At 41.9% G+C, this 23698-nt stretch overlaps 1 protein-coding gene across 1 annotated transcript in view; it reads left to right on the plus strand.

Annotated features, from left to right (window-relative positions):
* CNTNAP5 (contactin associated protein family member 5) overlaps positions 1 to 23698 on the plus strand; it is an 875887-nt gene that overhangs the window by 472128 nt on the left and 380061 nt on the right. Inside the window, exons 9-10 of the mRNA XM_008999044.5 lie at positions 9779 to 9928; positions 12794 to 12965. Coding sequence (XP_008997292.1) covers positions 9779 to 9928; positions 12794 to 12965 — 322 coding nt within the window. The remainder of the gene's footprint in view (positions 1 to 9778; positions 9929 to 12793; positions 12966 to 23698) is intronic.

Raw genomic sequence — 23698 nt, forward strand, 5'->3', positions numbered from 1 at the left:
ATAATGGTACCGGTTATGGTAATGTACTCTTCTATGTGACTGACATTTTCAGACTGTCTTATTCAATTATTCATATAGTGCCCACTTTATTCTCACAAAAGTTGACTGTGAGAATAATCAACAAAAGTTGACAGCTACCTTTGAATTGTTAAATAAGATCACATATGAGAGGACATAGAAAGATGGCTGAATTGAGTTTTCTGGGGGAAGATAAAGCCTAGAAACTTTCAAGTCAAGCCAATCAGTTTTGTTTCTAATTTACAGATGGTGAAATAGGTTTAGAGAATTTAGAAATCTGTATAAATTTCTGGAAATTGTAGGTGGTAGGGATTTTAGCAAGGAGATGAATAAAACCATCAAGGAAATCATTAACAAGTTATCTTCAGTGTTAGAAACAGAGCCTTTGGGGACTCTGCTCTGGCCTGGGCTGTCTTTTTGTTAGCTGTAATGTCATGGCTGATGCTTAAGGGTCCTGAACAGTCACTTGGTTGCAAAGTGACTTGAAACATTATGATCTTGCTTTTCATATTGTCTTCAAAACATAAAAATAAGATGTTAAAATGTGGTGACATTTGAAGTGCAAAGATGTGTTAGAAATTTTACGGAGGAGTTGGTGGGGTTAGAGAAAAAGAGAGCCAGAGTACAAGAGTGTATCAAGGCCCTGCAACCTCAAAATTATTTAATTCAAGGGCTCTGAGCCAAGGAAGAATTTTCATTCCCTCCAAACTTACCTTTTCCCTCAACCATCTTCCATGTTGTGAAAAAATGTACTGTTGGTGATGGGTTTGTAATGTTGGTGATGGAAGGTTGTGGTGGTGATGATGTAAGGTTGTGGTATTGGTGATGAAGGAATGTAGTGTTGGCGATGGAGGGTTGTGGTCTTGGTGATGGAGGTTGTGATATTGGTGATGGGGGATTGTGGTGGTGATGAGGGTTGTGGTGTTGGTGATAGAGGGTTGCAGTGTTGATGGAGAGTTGTGGTGTTGGTGATGAGGGTTGTGTTGTTGATGGGGATTGTGTTGTCGGTTAAGGGGGAATTGTGATGTTGGTGATGGAGGTTTGTGATGTTGGTGCTGGGAGCTTGCAGTGTTGGTAATGCAGGCTTGCAATGTTGGTGATAGAGGGTTGTAGTTTTGATGATGGAGGGTTGTGATGCTGGTGATAAGAGTTTGTGGTGTTAGTAAAGGAGGGTTTGGTGTTGTTGATGGGGGCTTGCAGTGTTGGTGATGGAAAGTTGTGCTGTTGCTCATGGGGTTATAGTGTTAGTGATGGGGTTTTGGTTTTGATGATGGTTTGTCATAGTGTTGGGTGATGGGGGTTGTGGTGTCATTGATAGAAATTGTGGTGTTGGTGATGAGGGTTTTGGTGTTGTTGATGAAGGATTGTGGTGTTGGTGATGGGGTTGTGGCATTGTTGATTGAAGGTTGTGTTGTGGCTAATGGAGTGCTACTGTTTTGATGATGGTTCATTGTGGTGTTATTGATAGATGATTGTAGTGTTGGTGATGGAGGGTTGTGGTTTTGGTGATGGAGGGTTGTGGTGTTAGTGATGGAGGGTGGTGTTGGTGATGGAGGGTGGTGTTGGTGATGGAGGGTTGTGTTGGTGATGGAGGGTTGTGTTGGTGATGGAGGGTGGTGTTGGTGATGAAAGGTGGTATTGGTGATGGAGGGTTGTGGTGTTGGTGATGAAAGGTGGTATTGGTGATGGAGGGTTGTGGTGTTGGTGAAGAGGGGTTGTGGTGTTGGTGACAGAGGGTTGTGGCATTAGTGATGGAGGGTTGTAGTATTGGTGATGGAGGGTTGTGCTGGTAGTAATGGGGGCTGTGGTATTGGTCATGGAAGTTTGTATTGTTGCTCATGGGGCATTGTGGTGTTTGTAATGGAGGGTTGTGGTTTTGATGATAGTTCATTGTGGTGTTGGTGATGGAAAGCTATAGTATTAGTGATGGAGGGTTGTGTTATTTCTGAAGAAGGGTTGTGGTGTTGGTAATGGAGGGTGGTGTAGTTGGTAATGAAAGTTTGTGGTGTGGTGATGGATGGTTATGGTGGTGGTGGGGTATTGTTATTAGCATCTAGTGAGCAGGGGTGCTGCTGCACATCTGACATAGGAGGTATACCATAAGACAATTACCTCCAATAAATAATCAGCCAGTCCAGAATACCCAGGGCTAGTGGTGACAAAGCCCACTTTAACTGTAAACCCTACCCTTGTAAAACAAAAATTTGGGAACTCAGAATATCTCTTAACCTCTCTGAGTCTCGGTTTCATCAAGTGTGAGCTGTAAAGGGCTGTGTAGATCTCATTACCAAAAGTATTTGAAAAGATATATTACATGCTCCATGACTATTTTTAAATTTTATCTAGAAAGATAATATCAAAGTAATAACAAGTGACTAGAATTCTAATTTCTGACATAAGTAGACATCCTGAGAAACAAAAGTTTAATTTTAATTTTATTCTTTTCAGAAGCTAGGTGATTCACAAAAGGATGGAACCAAAGCTTGAAGTTGATACTGTTAAAAGCAAAGATATTGGTGGGAATGTAAACTAGTGCAGCCACTTTGGAAAAGGTCAGGAAGTTCCTCAGGGGTTAATATGGAATTACCCTGTGACTCAGCAATTGCACTTCTATATGCACACCTAAGAGTATTGAAAACATGTTCATACAGAAATGTGTATGCAAATGTTCACAGTAGCATTATTCATAATGATGCCCGAAGTGGAAACAATCCACGTATCCATCAACCATAAAAATGTACTGATTTAACCAAGCAAGGTGGCTCACGCCTGTAATCCTAACACTTTGGGAGGCTGAAGCGGGTGAATCCCTTGAGGTCAGGAGTTCAAGACCACGAGCTTGGCCAACATGATGAAAACCTATCTCCAATAAAATACAAAAAAATTAGCCAGGCATGCTGGTAGACACCTGTATTCCCAGCTACTTGGGAGGCTGAGCCAGGAGAATCACTTGAACCCAGGAGGTAGAGGTTGCATGAATTAAGATCACACTCCATTGCACTCCACTGCACTCCAGCCTGGGCAGCAGAGTGAGAATTCATCTCAAAATAAAAATAAAAAAAGAAAGAAAAAAAACAAGTACTAATTCGTGCCATATGGATGAATCTTGAAAACATTATGCTAAGTGAAAAATGCCAGTCGGAAAATAGAGCATAATGTATAATTTTATTTATATCAAATGCCCAGAATAGGTAAATCCATAGAGGCAGAAAAGTAGGTTAGTAGTTGACCAGGGCTGGAGGTGCAGGGATAAGGGGATTAGGGAACAGTATATCAAGGTTGCAGAGTACATTTGGGGGATGGTGAAGTGTTTTAAAAATTGAATGTAGTGATTGTATAACTCTGAATCTATCAAATACTATTGGGTTTCACACTTTAGATACATGTATGATACGTGAATTTTATCTCGATAAATCTGTTACCAAAAAAATAATAAAAATAAAAGCAAAGTGGAATTCAGTAGCAGAACATAAGACTTTGCAGAGCTTTTTGGTCATCAAAGCGATGGCAGGAGCAGGTCAGGGCTGGCTGGAGTTGCCAGTGTGATGAGCAAAAGGAGTTCAGCCCCAGTATCCACACTTCCCTTTGAACGCTGGCTCTGCCTCTGTGCAGCCATGGGGCCCTGGGCAGCCTCTCCACTTTTCTCTGTTACATCTGTTACATGGGGACAATCAACTTGACCTCCAGGACTATTGTAAGAATTAGGAATTTTATTATTTAAAGTGCTTGGCACCACTGTAGGCATTTGTTACTTGTAGTATGATGTATTATTAGCTATTTTTACAATTGGGCTGTTTCAAAGGTTCATTTGCAAGTTCAGTTGCAAAGATGAAAACCGTCATTCTTTTTTTCTCCATGGAAAAAATCTTCCAAGTCTTTATTTGATTCCTAGGGAAGCACAGGACAGTCTATTTAACTCTCTCTCTTTATAAGGAACCTTTTATACTGATGCCTTAGGCTGAATTCCAGCACCTGAGAGAAGCCATGAGAACAAAAGTGAAAAGAATAAAAAAGTTTTCTGTCTTTTATTTCAGCTTAAACAGTTTGTCAGTTTTTTTAAGATGTTAAAAAATGAATATTAAAAATCATTGAAAATTCCAGTATAACATAAAAGAAACAAGAAAAAACAAAAATAACCTGTGATTCTTTCATTCTACATTATTGCAGTGATTTTCTTGGTGGTAGCTTTTAACAAGATGGGAATCATGCAGCATGTACTATTTATTTAGAGCTTTCCTCTTATCATGGTATCAGTAGCATTCTTGGACATTATTATTTTTACTGACTACATTATATACCATATTAGGAATAAACCACATTTGCTTTAGCTAGCCTGCTGCTACTGGAAATATGGGTGAAGAGAAGTTTTGCTATTGTAAATAATGTCATGAACTATCTTCACTATAAATCTTGGCTACAGTTCTGTTACTATTTTAGAAATAATTCTTCAGAATAAAATTCATAGGAAATGAGGTATGGCATTCTTGGGATTTTTGATACTTATTGCTATATTGCCTTCCAGAAAGAATGTACAAATTTAGGCTGCCACAAACAACGTATAAAATTGACTGTTTCCAGAGATATAGACCAACGGAACAGAACCGAGGCCCTGGAGGCAACGCCACATATCTACAACCATCTGATCTTTGACAAACCTGACAAAAACAAGCAATGGGGAAAGGAGTCCCTGTTTAATAAATTGTATTGGAAAAACTGGCTAGCAGTGTGCAGAAAGCAGAAACTGGACCCATTCCTGACACCTTATACTAAAATTAACTCCAGATGGATTAAAGACTTAAACATAAGACCTAACATCATAAATATCCTAGAAGAAAACCTATGCAAAACCATTCAGAACATTGGCATAGGCAAGGACTTCATGACCAAAACACCAAAAACATTGGCAACAAAAGTCAAAATAGACAAATGGCACCTAATTAAACTCCAGAGCTTCTGTACAGCAAAAGATACAATCATTAGAGTGAACTGGCAACCGACACAATGGGAAAAAAAATTTGCAATCTTCCCACCTGACAAAGGGCTAATAACCAGAATCTATAAAGAACTAAAATAGATTTACAAGAAAAAAACAAACAGACCCATCCAAAAATGGGCAAAGGATACGAACAGACACTTTTCAAAGAAAATATATATGAGGCCAACAAACAAATGAAAAAATGCTCATCATCACTGGTCATTAGAGAAATGCAAATCAAACCATATTGAGATACCATCTCACACCAGTTAGAACAGCAATCATCTGGAGACAACAGATGCTGGAGAGGATGTGGAGAAATAGGATCACTTTTATACTGTTGGTGGGAGTGTAACTAGTTCAACCATTGTGGAAGACAATGTGGTGCTTCCTTAAGGAACTAGAAATAAAAATTTCATTTGACCCAATAATCCCATTATTGGGTATATATCTAAATGATTATAAATCATTGTATTATAAAGCCACATGCACAGGCATTTTCATAGTGGCACTATTTACAATAGCAAAGACTTGAAACCAACCCAAATGCCCATCGACGATAGACTAGGCAAGGAAAATGTGGCACATATACACCATGGAACACTATGCAGCCATAAAAAAGGATGAGTTCATGTCCTTTGTAGGGATAAGGATGAATCTGGAAACCATCATTCTCAGCAAATTTACACCAGAATGGAAAATCAAACAGTTCATGTTCTCACTCATAGGCGGGTGATGAACAATGAGAACTCGTGGACACAGGGAGGGGAGCATCACATACTGGGATCTGTTGCAGGGGACAAGAGGGACAGCAGGGGGGGATGTGGAGGTCAGGGAGGGTTAACATGGGGAGAAATGCCAGATGTAGGTGACGGGAGGATGGAGGCAGTAAACCACATTGCCATATGTGTACCTATGCAGCAATCCTGCATGATCTGCACATGTACCCCAGAACCTAAAGTGCAATAAAAGAAACAAAAAATTGACTGTTTCCTTCAATATTTGTTAAGATTGAGTATAATCAGTTTTCATTCTTTAACATTCTGGGAGATGGCAAATAATACCTTACATCTCTTTAAGGTTCAGAAATTTTATGTCTGTCCTCATCTATTTCTAGATCCAAAATCCCATCTTTTAAGACTTGGTCCCTAAATCATGGGGGTGCTAAGTGCCCCATATGGGCCCTAAATAACCTGCTCTTCTCCCCTAGGAGAATTTTTTTCCCCCATCAAGACATTCTTGTCCTCAAAGGTGTTGCTTTCCTATTCTCCTCATTGGACAAGTCTATTCTTTCAAAGCTATTTATCTCAAGGAGGTTTGGTGGAAAAGCAATCTGATAGGATGTATTCTCCCTAATTTGTGTATAATTAATAGCACTTCTGCTAGCACCTTCAAGAGAGTATTTGAGTCTCTAGGGATGTTATTTTGGATTCATTAACAGAAGGAAGTGACAATACACACTGGGTAAAAGTGGAGATTTTTAGCTGGGGATGTACCACTTCACTTGCCTTGGAACTCATACCTGGGCAACTCTCTAGGGCAATTCCCAACTTTCCAGCTTCTTTTCTTTCTCTTCTGACACCTCCAATGGAGTGGCTTCTGACCCTGGCTGCACAACAGAATCCCAAGGGACCTTTGAATCTTCCTCGTCCTGGGACAATCCCAAGAAATCTGATTTAATTAACCTGGAGTACATCCCAGGTTCTGTATTTTCAAAAGTTCCCCAGGTAATACCTGCATCAATAACTATTGTTTTAATAATTCTCCTCCACAGAGCTAAACTTTACACCCAGGCTGGGAGTGGGGACCATGTAGGAAAAGGTCAAACTGAAGAAAAAGCAGACCAAAAAGAAAAGAAGACAACAGTCAACCAAGCAAACCCTCACTGTGTGAGACATAGATGTCGATGTGGGCAGAGGACAGTAGCCACAATCAGAACAGATGATTTACAGACTTGCACTGAGCAGACTTCTCCTCAGGCCAGTGCTACCTGTAACCTGAATAGATGATAGATACCTAATCGAGTAGACACTTAGTGTGGCCTCTATAAATACATTCTTCTCTACTGTATCCCAGATGCCTAGCAGGGCGCTTGGCCCTTAGGGAGTATTTAGACCTTTTATTCTGAACTAGTTACTAACTCCTTTCCAGTCTAGAGTTTACCAGCAAATGCAGTCCCATGTGTTATGCAGCTATATTCAAAGGAGTATGCAAATGAAAGTTTTTAAAAAGGACTTACAGTTGTCTGTGCTCCCCAAATACCTCTGAAAGAAGTCAACTATTTGTCACCAAGAAACACCTGACAGATTTTCTGTCTCATTAGCAGAATCCCTGTGACAAGGAACCAAACCTTGTTCTTGTCTGAGGACAACTGCCTTTGAGAGAAACTGGGACCACCAGGCTGAGAAGCCTCTGGATTCTCTTCTCCACCCAAACAGATGTTCAGAGTTGCAGTGGAGACTGACTTTGAGGGATATGACTGAAAATACTTCAGGTGTCCTACATCTGGGATGCTCTGAGCAGACAGGTCACAGCTGCCCAGGTGCAAACACAGCTCCAAGCCGGGTGCTGTGCTTCCCCCAAGGCAGCCTCTCCAGCCATCTGAACTCAGTTCAGGGCACCAGCACTTTGCTTGCCACTGTGAGGGTCTGGCATGCCTCTGCGGTGATTGTCAAGTGTTTTCTTCCTAGCTTGCTGCTTTGGGTCTGCTCCAGAAGGCTCTACCAAGGCAGGTCTACTTTACCTGGAGAAATGGCTCTGAATCTACATCACTTGCTTTGCATTTTCACTGCTGCTACTTTAGGTGATATCCTCTCATTCTGCCTCATGGGAACTCTGCAAGCAATAGGCCCTGAGAGTTCTGCCTCCACCCTTGACTCCTCCCAGCTCCTATCACTGGCTCTTTTGCTAGCTGATTGTTTGAATAAACACCCCTGACCCAGACTTTACCATTCTAAATAGCCCTCGTGGACTCCCACGTTTAAAACGGTGATTTTCATCTTTGGTTGCATATTAGAACCACCCAGGGAGCTTTTTAAAAAATGCAGATGCCTAGGGCCCATCCCCAGAGATTCTGATGGAATTGGTTTGGGGAAGGTGCCTTCCAGAATTATTTGTCAAATCGTATTGTTTAAAGTCCTCCTGAGCCTGGCATGTGAGACCCTGGGTGATTCAATTCTCTTTCCAGCTGCCTTCATATTGTCATCTCCTGCTTCTCAGTCCAGACTGTTGTTTCTTTTTTTCTGTCTGTCTCCTGGAACACACTAATCCAATTAGTGTGTTCTTCCTAAATTACAAATCTTGTTCATTTTCCAAAACCTCCCTTAACTGTCACTCACTTCTGTGAAATATTCCTGGATCCTCACATGGAGTTAGTTAGGCTTTCTGTCTTCTCTGCTCACATATTGCTGTTCTACCCAGAATTGCAAGTGGTGGTGGTATTTGCTTACTTCTCTGTCTACCCCACTAGCCTGAACTCAAAAGACATTTTAATCCTCCTTATATATGTCTCTGCCTTTTAACAATGGACTACCCCAGTGTGGGTATGATGTGATGTTAATATCCATACTCTCGAATGCCAAAGACCATTTTGTATTTGCAGCTCCGTTCATTTTTTAAGCTAACGTGACTGCCCACGTATGGCTGACATGAGCTATTCTGCATACACTGCTGGACTAACTGATATAATCCTCACAATGGCCTGTAAGTGCAATCATTGTCCTCTTTGCAAGTGAGGAAACTGACACCTTGAGACGAAAGACAGCTCAGCGTGTAACAGGACATAATAAATGACTGTTTAGAATTTAGGATTGTGTGGCTGTATGCTCTTGTCACAGACAACTCTTTGTGATCATATCAGTTAATATGACTTTCTTTTCTCCAGCAAGCACTTTGCACCAACAGGACAGAGTCTTTCTTAGTAGATGATAAACTCTTTAGAAGAAATAGTTGAAACTTCATGACTAGTTCCCAATACAGTTTTCTCAGTGAGGTAGGTCAGCAGCACAGGGTACACCAAAGACAGCGGAAACATTGGAACAGGAGAGAAAAGAACTTTACACAAGCACTACCTCTCTCCCAGTGCCCCTAGAGACTGTCCTGCCCCTTCTCATTTGACCTCTTTAACAATGATAAGGAGTAGGAATTACAGTATCTACAAACAATAAAATCAGAGCTTAGTAAAGGTGAGTAACTTAGGCAGTGTCACTTAATTAGTATGTAAAAGGCTGCAATTGGATTAGTGTGTTATCTCTCTAAGAGGAGGCTGCCTCTGCCTGGTACATCATTGGAATCCAGCTTTCCCTATCTACTGTAAAAATAGTTTACTTTTTTCTAAAATTGTTTGTAGAAAAGTATGAGAAAACCAAAATTGCCTATACCTCTACCACTCAAAGAAAAAATTGCTGGAAGCATTTTGAGTTATTTCATTTTTCTGTTTTCTTTTTTTCCTCTGCATTTATATAACAATAGATCAGAATATGTGACATGGCTTTGGTTGTGGTATGTACAACATTTTATATTTTTCCCTTTTGTTTTTAAACTTTCAAACAAAACATATCAGAAGTAGTTAAGCCACTTAAGAAAAAAGAGGAGAATAGAATCAAGTTATAAAAAGAGGAAGAATGATGCTTTTTATGAACCTTCCAAAGCCTTGTATCCAGCCAAGTGAGGAATGGGGTTTGCACTGAGAATGACAAGGATGGCAGCAGGCAGGGAAATGAGTCCCCTCTCTCCAAGCAGTCTGGACCCACCATCTCTATGCTTGCTCTCTTGTTTCTCTTGCAGGCAGTAACTTGAATGATGGCTTGTGGCACTCTGTTAGCATCAACGCCAGAAGGAACCGCATCACACTCACTCTGGATAATGAAGCAGCACCCCCGGCTCCAGACAGCACTTGGGTGCAGATTTATTCTGGAAATAGCTACTACTTTGGAGGTAACTTCTGCAGCATTTAAGAGGGAAAATAAAAAGGGAAGGAAAAATAAGTGGGCAATTATTTCACTATGATGGTTCTGGCTTGGTCAATTAGACGGTTCTCCCAACACACACACACACACACACACACACACACACACACCCTCAATCTCAAAATAATGAGAAACAAAATCTCTCACAGCTGTGTGCAAATATACATTATCTAGGTCAGTGCTGAGGAAGAAAAGAACTTTAGCTACAAGAGCTGGTGTTATATAACACATCCAATGGAGATTTTCTGTAGCCATTCCAAGCCCTGTGATCACATTGGAAAGGAGAAACTCAGCTGAAAACTTGGAGAAAGTGTACCAAGAGTCAGCAGTACCTGAAAGAGGCAAAATTCAGGTGGAAAGGCACAACCAGCATGCTCAGCACCTAGACTACTTCTCTGCCACTTTGCTATCTTAGTCCCCTGTCCTCTCCCTCCCCACATCCCTAGAGGCCATGCTCACAGAGAGCCAGGAATGAGGAAGAACTAGGACGCCCATGAACCTGTAGCTCCACATGTAGAAGCCAGTTCAGATTGTTCATATTCTGCCTACTCTGATGTTAAGTGAATCCTGGGAACCTTTTCAATGACAAAAACACAAGGGCAAGCTGATGATGAAGAAAACATATCATTAGGCATCTACTGATTTTTTATAAAAGTATATGTGTGTGTGTGTGTGTATATATATATATATATATATATAGTCTTTCAAAAGTATTTCTTCCATTAAAAATTAATATCTAATTTCATAGTCAGTTGTTTGTATTATAGAAATAATCTCTGAAAAGGATTTTACCTCAATGGCTGCCTGACCTTGAGAAAGATACTTATAGTCCCTAAACTTCCTAATCTGAAACATGGGGAAATATGCTCACCTTCAGAATTTCTAGAAAGTTAAGTAAGACCAAGGTTTAAACATATAGCACAGAGTGTGCCACATGGCAGGGGGTGGGCAAACTGACTCCATCTCCTATAGATAGAAGTCAGGGTCTGATCTACACTTTCCTTTTTTTTCTATTAGTAAATTAAAGAGAAGTATAAAATTATGCATAGTCTCTTAAGTAGAATTTACAGAACACATCTCTCATACCAATTGAATGTAGTCAAAACTTTAAAATGCAAAAGGGACTTTGCACAGCTTCAGTGTACATATCAGGGTCTCCTAGGAGGGAAGCATTGTCTTTGTGGCTTGGTTTTAGAATGAGGAAGGGCCTGGGACTTTTACCTCAAATCTCCTTCACCTGTGCATGGACAGCAACTTTCTTTAGGAAGGGAATGCACATCCAGTCTCTGCAAAAGTTTTATGGCTTATCTCATTTAATTCATGCAGAAACTTTGTGCAGTAGGTAATATCCCCACTTAATAGATTATAAGACTGGCGTTTGATGAGATGAAATAATTTGTGCAAGGCCATAGAGCTCATGGATTCAAATCAAGGATTCAAATCCAGATTTGTGTTCCCACAGTCCACCAGCAATAACAGAGATTAGAACAAATATATCATAAGGATTGTAGAACAAGGATGTTGGTGTCCCCAAAGATACCCTCACAGACTGCATAATTTTGCATCTTATGCAATATTTCAGCAACAGATGGAAAAATACAACCTTGAATTTATTCTTGAGGAAAATGTTTTTTAATAATCATGATACAATAAACATCTGACATGCTTCAGAGACAAAATAGCTCCCACCTCCTCAGTTGAAGAAGCCTTCTTAGAGACAAATTTTAAGAGACCCTGAGTTTAGAAGGTGAAGATTTATTGGTGATTTGAGCAGTGTTTAAGCAAACGCCCGACACGTAGGCTGTAAACTTAAGGAAGGTGAAAAATGAGTTTCAGTAATAATAGTCAACTTACATAAATTCTCTCTACAGCTTCAATTAGAAGTTGTAGTATCTCTCTTCATTTTATAGTGTGCCTGTGAGCTGTTAACCAGCTGCCGGGGGACAGCCAAGCAGTGACTGCCTATTAGAGATGGCTGAAATAATTCCCAATTATTTATGGGTTATTGCCATGGTTTCAAGCTTGCATTCCCATATGCTCTGAACCTATTAAAGCCATTGGGATGGAGTTCGTAAGGAGAACAAGCACTCATATACCTGCAGGCTCAATACCCATCTTAATCAGAAGTAGCTATGCCCTGGTTGCAAGCTACACTAAATCAGTGTAATTTGTTTTTAAAGAACACCTTTAAAAAGGTATAGTGTTAACCTTTCCCATATGCTATTTCAGCCCTAAAACTGCATGCATTTAAACACGTATTTCCTTCCAAAACCAGCGAAATGTCTGGATTTGCTTTTCACATCACGTCAAAATTCCAGTTACGCTCTTGTGTGTACCTTTCTCAGGAACTAAGCCTGTTAATGCTAACAATTAACCAGACAATTACTCCACTGTCATCCTTACCCAAAGCATAATTTGCTTTGAACGTGTAATTCAGAATTGAATCATGGATTTAGATATGTGTTTCAAACAGAATCAAAATTCTGAAATAGCTATAACATGTTTCTTCCTCGGGATGAGTGAAGGATGCCATGCAGAAGAATAGCAACTAGCTTACCAATGGGCAGAAAAAAGTCAGAAGGAGACAGATGTTACAGTATCGGTATCCCCTTTGCCACACTTTTTATTTTCTCTGTGGTGATTGAGTATGCCCTATTTTGTACCAATTCTGTCCCCTCCCTGAGAATGCTAGGATTTACAATGAAAGAGTATGCACTGCTGTGAATGAGAAAGCACCAATATAATTAGACCTCAAGGTCTTCCATCAATAGGTCACCAAAGCAATGACAGATCATTTCAGCATTCTTCTTCATCTTTTTTCTCTGTCCCACAGGGTGCCCTGACAATCTCACCGATTCCCAATGTTTAAATCCCATTAAGGCTTTCCAAGGCTGCATGAGGCTCATCTTTATTGATAACCAGCCCAAGGACCTCATTTCAGTTCAGCAAGGTTCCCTGGGGAATTTTAGTGATTTACACATTGATCTGTGTAGCATCAAAGACAGGTAATTATTGTCTCTTCTCCTCTGTTCTCCCACCCCCTTCCCATTCTCACTGTTCTTAATATGAGTTTCTTTAAGCAAAATTCTAATCCACCGACATTAGCCACATTAGACATAATTGAGTTGCCTAATGGAAAATATTTCTGAAAGGATTTCAGGCCCAGAGAAAAATGGTTTAAATTAGTTGAGTCTCTCTTCATGTTGACTTGCAGTAAATGGAATATGCAAATTAAATCAAAATACAAATTTGTGAAAGGATTAAAATTTTATGCATAAACAACATTTGATTACTTTGAAGTAAAGCAAAAAGGAGGAAGGAATTACTTCTCTCCTAAACCATGTTATTTTTCACTACTGTGGGTGTCCTTTCTAGCACAGGCAGATGAGCTTCGGACCATCTGGGAAATCTGCAACAGAGGTGCCCGAATGCCCAATAACACACAACCACTCCTGGGTGTGGTTGAGTTTTGCTCTTATTGCCCCTACCTCTGCTTTTCTGGCCCAGAGGAGACCAGAAAAACTCATTTCCTCTCTCCCTTTCTCCTGGGATATGGCTCTTCTTACATTAGAAGTTTCTAAAGGCAAAGACACACTGCAGAAAACCAAAGAGGATGGATTCTGAATTTGCATTGAGGTTTACCATGTTCCCTTCTTTCCTCTCCAGAGCCTACCTCCTTCTTTCTTCCAGTTCTGCCCACCCTAGTCAAAATATCATTTACAAAATGGGAGAATAATGTCTGTTCAGTGCTTTTCTATGTGTTAATGTTACAGGGTCTCTGCTTATGTTTTATCAGGGAATAAATTAGCCGTTACAATAAAGTGAGATAAATGACCAAGAAATGCGCCCTGATTTGTCAGACACATGGCAGCAGCAACTTAGTCTGATCCCAGAGAATGAGGCCAAGAATGTTTCGGAAGGTGTTGCGGAGTTAAATCTTAAAGGAGGAGACACTGGCAGGCTAGGCCGAGGTCGGGAGGGGAAGAGAGGTTGGCGTAGAAACAGAAGGCATGGATAGCAAGTATTTCATCGGTTCAAAATACTTTTTTGGCATTGGAAATTTCTAATAGTTGAATTGGCAATATCTATTTTCCATAATGGCATATAAAATCGTTGTATATATTATAATTAATGGTGTCTTACTTTCAATAAAATATAGTTCAGTAGGGATGGTAGGTTGCTGTGCCTGGTGTGAATATAGTCAGAGATGTGGGGCGGGACCAGTCATGTTGAGCTCTGTGTACCAGTGAGATTTGGTTTCATGCTCTTGGTGAGAACCATGGATGAAAGCGGCCAGTCTTTCCTAGCAGAAAGAGTGCTCAAAAAGTGAGAAAAATGGATTGGAAGAAAGCCAGTCCACAACTAGACGGGTGACAAATAGTGAGTAGTGGCAGGTGCCTCTCCTGAGGAACACAGAAATTGGCCACGCAGTACATAGTCTCTCCTAATGCTGGATTGAGCTGTGCAACTTGGTGAAACTTCACACACATTTCTCCATCAATACCACTATGAGTGGAATCATCAGCAAATCACACAGATTTTCCGGCTCTTCCGATTCTTTTTTTTTCTATTTGGACTGCTGAAAAAGTGATAATAAAATATGTGCTTCATTAAAATGTGCTAGTTTAGAGACCTGAGAATAAAAGTTATCATAGGGAATGGTTGCCACACCGATAGTCTTTAGTAATGGTGACGGGGAAGCATCCTACTTCATCTGCCAGTGCAGCCTTTTGCAAAGCGTGAATCAATAAGGGGAACATTTATCAATAGGAGTCTCTCATGCTGCCTTAATTTTTAATCCAGCAAGCCCTCATTATATTCTAATGCATGAGAGTCATTGCCATCTACACTGCATCATTACTTTTGTGTAATTGTAGTCTGGTATAATTGTGTTACATACAATTGTGCTTTTGTTAATTGCATAAGGGATTGTGTTTAGTTTTGAGGGTAAATGGTAAGTTTTTCTTGATCTACCAGATGCTGTGTCTAACAGAAGGGAAAGCTGTGGCAAAGGCCTGTGCTTGAGTCACTATTTCTTAAACTCCTTTTAATGTTATTAGAAGAAGGGCAGGAGTTAGAAGGGCAGGTGGTTTCTGAATCTGGTGTTTCATTTTTAATGTGTTAATCAATGTGAACTGGATTTCAGGTTAAGTACAAAGTCTTTGCTTTCAAGGAGCTTGCAGCTTGGTGGAAGGCAGGAGGGGAACAGGCTGGCAGTGGTGTCCCTTACCTGGGCTGCTGTCTGGAAAGCCCACAGAGGACAGCCTGAGAGTTCTTCTTACTCCCAGACCCCTTCCCAGTCCCTCCTTACTGGCCGTAGAGATGCAGGCCTCCATCTGCCTCCTGATGGTTGTCCTACCCCTTCTTTTTCTCTCTCAAAATGAAGTGGAATCCTGCCCTGCCAGCTTTCCTTTTTTGCTGGCCACAAGCAGGCTTCTTACATACTTAAAGGGTCTTAGTACTGGTCACGAGGGAAAATCAGATATAAGACATCTAAAGTAGCATTCTGGTCAGTTGCGGTGGCTCATGTGTGTAATCCTAGTGGGAGACCAAGGCAAGCAGATTACCTGAGGTCAGGAGTTTAAGACTAGCCTGGTCAACATGGTGAAACCCGATCTCTACTAAAAATACAAAAATCAGCCAGGCCTAGTAATATGTGCCTGTAATCTCAGCTATTTGGGAGGCTGAGGCAGGAGAATCACTTAAACCTAGGAGGTAGAGGTGGCAGTGAGCTGAAGTGGTGCCACTACACTCAGCCTAGGTGACAGAGTGAGAATCTGTCCCATTCATAAATAAATAAATAAAATAAAATAAAACAATAAAGTATAATTCTTACCTGAGGCACAAATGTTCCAAAATCTCGAGAGCTCCCTCCAGCGGAGGTCCTTTAAACAAATTCCTTTTGAGATGATGCCTGACTCCGGCATCTGCTGCCCGGTTTGCACTATTTGCAAACCACCTTTGACACTTCATCCTGAGCAAGAGCTGAAAGGGTTTCTTCTCAGGAACTAGGAAGCTTTAACCAATTTGCATCTCAGGGATGAGCAAATTGCTAAATCTCCTGGCTTCTGGAAAGAAATAATTTAGAAGAACTGGCCTTGTGCACAGCTCTGGAAGCAGGGATGTGTTGGTCCTGGGCAGCTCCAGTGCCTGGCAGTGCATGGGAGAAGGAAGCAGCAGGAATTAGAATAAGGCATTCCTGGCACACGCTGTGCCCTGTTCACGGTTCTTCTAAACCTCTAGGACACAGTTTGCAGCTGCTTCCCCTCTTCCACAGGCCAGACCACCAGCCTCATGTTCTCTACACCCCAAGCCTCTGTCCTTCATAATAACCATATTTCCAGCCTCTTTGACTTGAAGTAGTCAAGACACAATAGTCTAAGCCAGTGGTCCCACCCTTTTGACATCAGGGATTGGGGATTTGTGGGGGATGGTTTCAGGATAATTCAAGCACACATTTATTGGGCACTTGATTTCTATTATTATTACATCATAATATATAATAATTATACAACTCACTGTAATGCAGAATCAGTGAGAGCCCTGAGTTTGTTTTCCTGCATCTAGATGGTGTCATCTGGGAGTGATCAAAGACAGTAACAGATCATCAGGCATTAGATTCTCATAATCAGTGTGCAACTTAGATCCTTCACATTCCCAGTTGACAATAGGGTTTGTACGCCTGTAAGAATCTAATGCTGAAGTTGATCTGGCAAGAGGTGGGGCTTAGGTGGTAATGTGAGCGATGAGGAGCGGCTGGAAGTACAGATGAAGCTTTGCTTGCTCATCCGCCCCTCACCTCCTGCTGTTCATCCCAGTTCCTAAGAAGTCATGAACCAGTACTGGTACTGGTTTGTGGCCCAGGGCTTGAGGATCCCTGGTCTGAGCTATCACAGAGAAAAGTCACTTTCAATAAGGCTTCATTCAGTGAACAGCTGTTGACACACCCTCTGTAGTTCTGCCTCATAGGTAGACATTGGGCGAGAGAGTGAGACTGACTCACATCTATCCCTGAGTACGATATGCTGCTGTAAAAGCTCTAGAAGCCCTGGGAGTACAGAGCCACCAATATCCCCACTTTCTAAAAAGGAAAAACTAAGACCTAGAGATGTATGTCAGTGTTCTCAAATTCCCACAGGGCTGAAGTTATGATCAAGAGTTGAGCATTGTGAGTATTCTCTCCTTGGTACTATTTAGCAAAGAGGCACCCATCTGGAAATGGCAGCCACTGTGTATCTGTGGCTCTAAATGTGTAACCCCATCTTGTTTGTCGACTTAAAAGGAAAAAGCTGGTACAAAATTAATGTAAGTAGAGAGTTCATTTGGGCCAAGCTTGCTTGATACAATTCAGGAAAACAGATTCAAGTTGCCCTGAATAGACACTCTGATTAGCAGCCATTGCAACTGGGTTTCTAAAGGCAAATATGCAGACAAAGAGTGAACTGATATAAAGTTCTGCCATTAATTCTCAGTAGTTTGAAGATTACAGATTTGATTAGTGATTGGCTATACTAATATAGTGCAGCATTACTAGGTTAATAACAAGCAGCTCCAAGAGATGAGTATGCAACTCAAAGCGGGGCAGAGAGCATGACTGGAGTGTCATTTTAATGTTTTATGGGCCTGATAAGTAAAAGGACTAGCATTCCTCAGATAAAAGTTATTTTTTTCTCATGCTCGATCAGGTTGAATTTTCAAGAAGATGTGCAATATGTCAAATTCTTTATAACACTTACACGCCTAATGCAATTCCATGTACAAGGGGGCATTCAGAGTGGCATGCAATATTTAGCAGGGTCTGAGTGGAGTAAGGTGAGCCCTGTTCAAAGAGTCTCTACCACACATCCATGTGCAAGAGTCTCAGTCAATTCCAGGAGCCATGTCTAGTCCTGCAAGGTTCAAGATCCAGGACAGGAGAGACAGATTAGCAAATGATGTCCGAGTATCAGCAGGATGGTCTCCAAGGTGTGAAGCCAAACAAGGAGGGAAAATCAGGGATGCTGATGAGGAAGGCATCTGAGGTGGGGAGAGGCAGACGCCATACCTGGGGAAAGTCCAGACTCCCAGCCCAGACTCCCAAAGCAGCAGCTTTGTGAGGCAGCAGATGCACATTTAAATTCACCCCTCCCATAGCTTCAGATGTGACACACATTATTTAACCTTTTGTTCATGTTTTTTCTTTTGCAAAACCAGGATCACAGGGCAGGGTGCAGTGGCTCACGCCTATAATCCCAGCACTTTGAGAGGCTGAGGCGTGTGGATCACAAAGTCAAGAGATCCAGACCATCCTGGTCAACATGGTGAAACTCTGTCTCTACTAAAAAATACAAAAAATTAGCTGGGCATGGTGGCACGTGCCTGTAATCCCAGCTACTCAGGAGGCTGAGGCAGGAGAACTGCCTGAACCCAGGAGGCAGAGGTTGCGGTGAGCCAAGATCGTGCCATTGCACTCAGCCTGGGCAACAAGAGGGAGACTCGGTCTCAAAAAAAAAAAAAAAAAAAAAAAAAAACCAGGATTACAAAACCTAACTGTGGGCTGAGAGATAAATGAGAGAGTGCGAGAAGTCAGGTATTGAGTTGTATAACTGGCAGGCCATAGATGCTCAGAAAATGTTCACCATGTTAATTCCTCTGACCAAAGGTTTGTCAGCTCTCTAATTTCCATGGGGATAAGAGAGGCTTAAGTGCCCCTCCACCCTTCCCCAAACTCTCACCTTTGCAAGTGATCCTTAGGAGTTTCTGGAGTGATTTCCATGTAAATATTTCACCGGACCCCCCCAAATTCATCCACTTTGTGACTCCCCTTGGGCTTTGGTCCCACTTGTTGAGAAGACCTGCCTCTCAGGGCCATCAGCCGTGGCCCATTAGGAAAGCATTCATCAATATGTGTGCCACAGTTGTGGTCTTCAAATTTTTTTAAAACTTAGTCTCAGGATCAGGACTAGAGTGAGTCTAGAGAGTAAAATTTAAGGAGACCCTTACTTCTAGGTTCACACATGTGTGGATCCTGCATTTGCAGAAACCTGAGTGTGAGGGCCTCTTTAAATCTTGTAGGCAAATTGGAGCATTTTTACCTCAAAATCACCGGAAGTGCTTGTAAAAGCAAATTACTGGGAGTGGAACCTGGAAATTTGCATTTCTAAGAAATTCCTGGGTGATGCTCTGGCTATGGGCTGGCCTGGTGTCCATCCTTTGAGAACCATGCTGTAAAGCTTTTGCTCCTGGAGGACATGGAATTGTGTGGAATTCACAAAGCCTATATGGGTGTGCAGGAGAGGGATGGTTCCTGCCCCACCTAGGGCCTCAAGCAGCTGCTCTCATGGCCAGAGTTTCTCTGAAAAGTTTTTGCAGCTCCCTCAATGTCCCAATGTCCCTTTCTCCAATGAGATGTTGAAGTCGCCCTAAGGGATATTGCAGGTGGCCACTGAGTTTCTTCTACCTCTGAGCTTTCCTGATCTTCCTCTCTCAGCTCCTCCCTTGTTTTCTACAAACAAAGCTTCATGAATAACAATGAAAATAATCAGATCCTGTGGTGTGCCTGCAGGAGGGGTATTTTGGCTGGAGAGAAGTGTGGTTCTAGAGCAGTGACAGCTGCTGACAAGCATAACTCTTCATTGTGAGGTACCCCTGAATATCATAGCTTGATCTGTCACTTCACAGCCTGTGGGTGGTAGTGGTGCCTACATAATAGGAGTGACTCCTTCTCTCCCCAGTATTGTCTACAAAACCTTGTAATGATTGATGGACACTCTTTTGCAGTAACATGGATGGTACTTAAGTGAAACAAGTCAGACACAGGAAGACAAATATTGCATGTTTTCACAATACGTGGGAGCTAAATAATGTGAACACGTGGTCTTAGAGAGTGTGGAATGATAGGCAATGGAAGAAAGAGGGAGCTGGAATGGGGTGGATAATGAGAAATTACTTAATGGGTTTATTATCAGAAAGGGGTTCCAATTCAAACCCCCCAAGAGGGTTTTGGGATCTCCCACGATAAAAAATTTGAAGTTACTCCAAAAAGTGAAAGCAAGTTTATTAAGAAAGTAAAGGAATAGACACAGGGAGGGAAGCATCACACACTGGGGTCTGTTGGGGGGAACTAGGGAAGGGACAGCAGTGGGTAGGGAGGTTGAGGAGGGATAACATGTGGAGAAATGCCAGATATAGGTGGTGGGGGGATGGAGGCAGCAAACCATATTGCCATGTGTGTACCTATGCAGCAATCCTGCATGTTCTGCACATGTATCCCAGAACCTAAAGTGCAATAAAGTATATATGTGTGTGTGTGTGTGTGTATATATATATATAATTTATTTTGTGTGTGTGTGTGTGTGTGTGTGTGTGTGTGTATAAAGTACATGGCTACTCCACAGGCAGAGCAGTGGCATGGGGTGCTTATCTGAGTATGCTTATGGTTTTCTCTTGATTATATGCTAAACGAGAGGTAGATCATTCCTGAGTTTTCCAGGAAAGGGACAGACGATTCCAAGAACTGAGGGTCTCTGCCCTTTTCAGACTATATGAGGTAACTTCCAGGCATTGCCATGACATTGTAAACTGCCATGGCACTGATGGGACTGTTTTTCAACATGTTAATGCATTGTAACTAGCATGTAATGAGCAATGAGGATGAGCAGAGATCACTTTCATCTTGGACTTGGTGAGTTTTGGCTGGCTTCTTACAGGATCTTGTTTTATCAGCAGGGTCTTTATGACCTGTATCTTGTCATACCAGTCCTGTCGACCTGCTTTCTCATCCTGTGTCTAAGAATGCCACATCTCTTCAGAATGCAGCTTAATATGTCTCTGCCTTATTTTACCCAGCCCCTATCTAAGACAGAGTCACTCTGGTTCAAAAGCCTCTGACAGGTTCACTGCACTGGTATTGGATACCCTAAAAGACCTAACCTGAACCCTAAGAAATCTATGCATGTAACAAAATCACACTGTACCTCATAATCTATACATGTAAAAAATGTTTAGATGGACACTGATTTCACATGGCCTTCTGGTGCCCACCACAGGGCTTCAGAGGTCACATGGTCTGTTCCTTCATCATTTCCTCATACAGTGATGCTACTGGGGAAGATCCAAGGAGATCCTCCAGCTCTGGTTGTGCACAGGAGGAAATGAAAGTCACACAGCGGGTGTGCTGCTCCCATGGGCTTTGCTTTTGCATCCTGTGGAGACTTTTTGCTGTAATCCTTTCTAAAATTAAACCATTTATTTTTTCCAAAGAGTAGATCACATGTGGAGCACTGCATTACATTTCTTGCAGCAAATAAGTTATGAAATGTAGCTTCTTCCTTCATCACCACTGTATTTTCTCCCACACGTATTCCTTTAAGAAAGCCTGGCAGAGTGGCTTATGCCTATAATCCCAGCACTTTGGGAGGCTGGGGTGGGTGGATCACAAGGTCAGTAGATTGAGACTATCCTGGCCAACATGGTGAAACCCCTATCTACTAAAAATACCAGGAAAAAAAAAGGCTGGGTGAGCTGGTGTGTGCCTGTAATCCCAGCTACTTGGGAGGCTGAGGCATGAGAATTGCTTGAACCCAGAAGGCGGAGGTTGCAGTGAGCCGAGATTGTGCCACTGCTCTCCAGCCTGGCCACAAAGTAAGAAACTGTCTAAAAAATAAAAATCATAAAAATAAATAAAAAATAAACTGCTGAACTCTCTGGTCAAGATTCTTGTTGGTTCAAGGTTCGGAGTACAGTAAGTAACACTGAGAACTGGCAAGCATTATGTTGGATCTCCTCCCATAAACAGACTCCTGCTAAAACCCACCCTGTGTGTGGGAGCTTGTTAAAAACAGTGGGTAGTATAAAAAGATGACATTGCGTGGTAATACATATGTTTTAGTCCTTCTCTAAAATTGAAAGCCTTTACATTGGGCGCCAGAAAAGCCATCGTAAGGGCAATGCCCACACAATCTGAGCTTCTAACTCTGAAGTGAGAAATATTACAATATGCTGTTCTCCCTTAACTCATGGGATGGGGCCAAATCAAAACAAGATCACTTCTGCTTTACTATTTATCATTTGTGTTCTATTGCACAGAGGAGAAAGTTATTTTATGTAACACTTACTGAGGAAACATTCTCTGAATGTTCTATTTCATTTCATTCTCTCCATATTCTGTAAATCCTACCAAATAGTTTCTCAAAGTATGGTGCCCAGGACTGCATCATCAGTATCACCTGGCAACTTATTAGAAATGCAATTCTCGCTGGGCGCAGTGGCTCAAGCCTGTAATCCCAGCACTTTGGGAGGCCGAGGCCGGTGGATCACGAAGTCAACAGATTGAGACCATCCTGGTCAACATGGTGAAACCCGTCTCTACTAAAAATACAAAAAATTAGCTGGGCGTGGTGGCGCATGTCCAGCTACTCAGGAGGCTGAGGCAGGAGAATTGCCTGAACCCAGGAGGCGGAGGTTGCGGTGAGCCGAGATCGCGCCATTGCACTCCAGCCTGGGCACCAAGAGTGAAACTTCATCTCAAAAAAAAAAAAAAAAAAAAAAAATGCAATTCTCAAACAGCAACTCAATTCTACCAGATCAGATATGTGGGGTGGCAGGGGGGCATCTGTGTTTTAATCATCCTCCAGGTGACCCGGATGCACACTGAAATTTAAGAACCACTGCGTGGTTCCTTTACCGCCGTTTTCTACATAAGACGACTAATTCTTAGAGAGGTTCAGTGACTGCCGAGGTCAGGTCTTAGTATTTGGAAAAACAGGATTCTAATTCTGGTTTTCTGATTCTTCAGTATGTATACATATGGAAAGTCTGTTACCAAAAGACCAGAGAAAGAGGACACATGGGTTTGGATAGGCAGAGCGGGTCAGGGAGGGGCTACAGAGGGAGTGGGACTTCCTGAGGAACTTGAAGAGTGGGCTGGACTTAGGAAGGTCAAGGACAGGTACTCCAGGGGCTCTCGTGTCGGGAGTGTAAAGCTGGGATTGAGATGGGGTGAAGTGCTGGACGTCTGTTTGCCTATAGTGAAAGGGCTGTTTTGGCAGAAGTGGCTGCAAGAGAACTGAAGCAGAACCTAGGTAAACTTGCCAGCACCCAAAAAAGTTTAAAACCTGAGCGAACAGCCACATTAATAGTTAATCTTTAAATAAAGCTTACTTGGGCCAGGACAGTGTGAAAATGTGTGTGTGTGTGTGTGTGTGTGTGTGAGAGAGAGAGACTTTAATTTTCACAATTCTGTGACGTTGTTAATATTAACTCCATTTTACCGATAATAAATTGGAGATTTAGAGGCACTAAGTTACTTGCCCAAGGTCACACAGCCTGTATGTGGTACAGCCTGGCTGCAATTCATGGAGTCTGTTTGGAGAGATTAGGCCTGTCCTGGCACTGCGCTACTTCTAACCCTGCTGTGGGGAAACATCCTACCTTCTTCAGCAGGATTGTGAAGTGGAAAATGATGTGCTTTTGTCTTGCATTAAAATCACACAGGGGGTTGTATCAAAGCAGGAAGAGATGGGCTGTGGAGCACCTTGGCGTCTCACGAGTTATCATCCCTATTCTCCCAGCTCACTGTCTCCACCAGAACATGCTGAGATAGACACAGAATGAGCTCAGGGCTCCCATGAGACACTGGGCTTGATCTAGTTTTTTGAGCTGATTGGGGAATAGAAGAACCTGGGGACTAGCCTGGAATGACTTGTCTTGAGGAGCTAAGCTTCAAGCTGATTTTGTAAAGGCGTTCCATCTGGGACTG

The sequence above is a fragment of the Callithrix jacchus genome, chromosome 6, assembly GCF_049354715.1.
Source record: "Callithrix jacchus isolate 240 chromosome 6, calJac240_pri, whole genome shotgun sequence".
NCBI classification, from domain to species: Eukaryota; Metazoa; Chordata; class Mammalia; order Primates; family Cebidae; genus Callithrix; species Callithrix jacchus.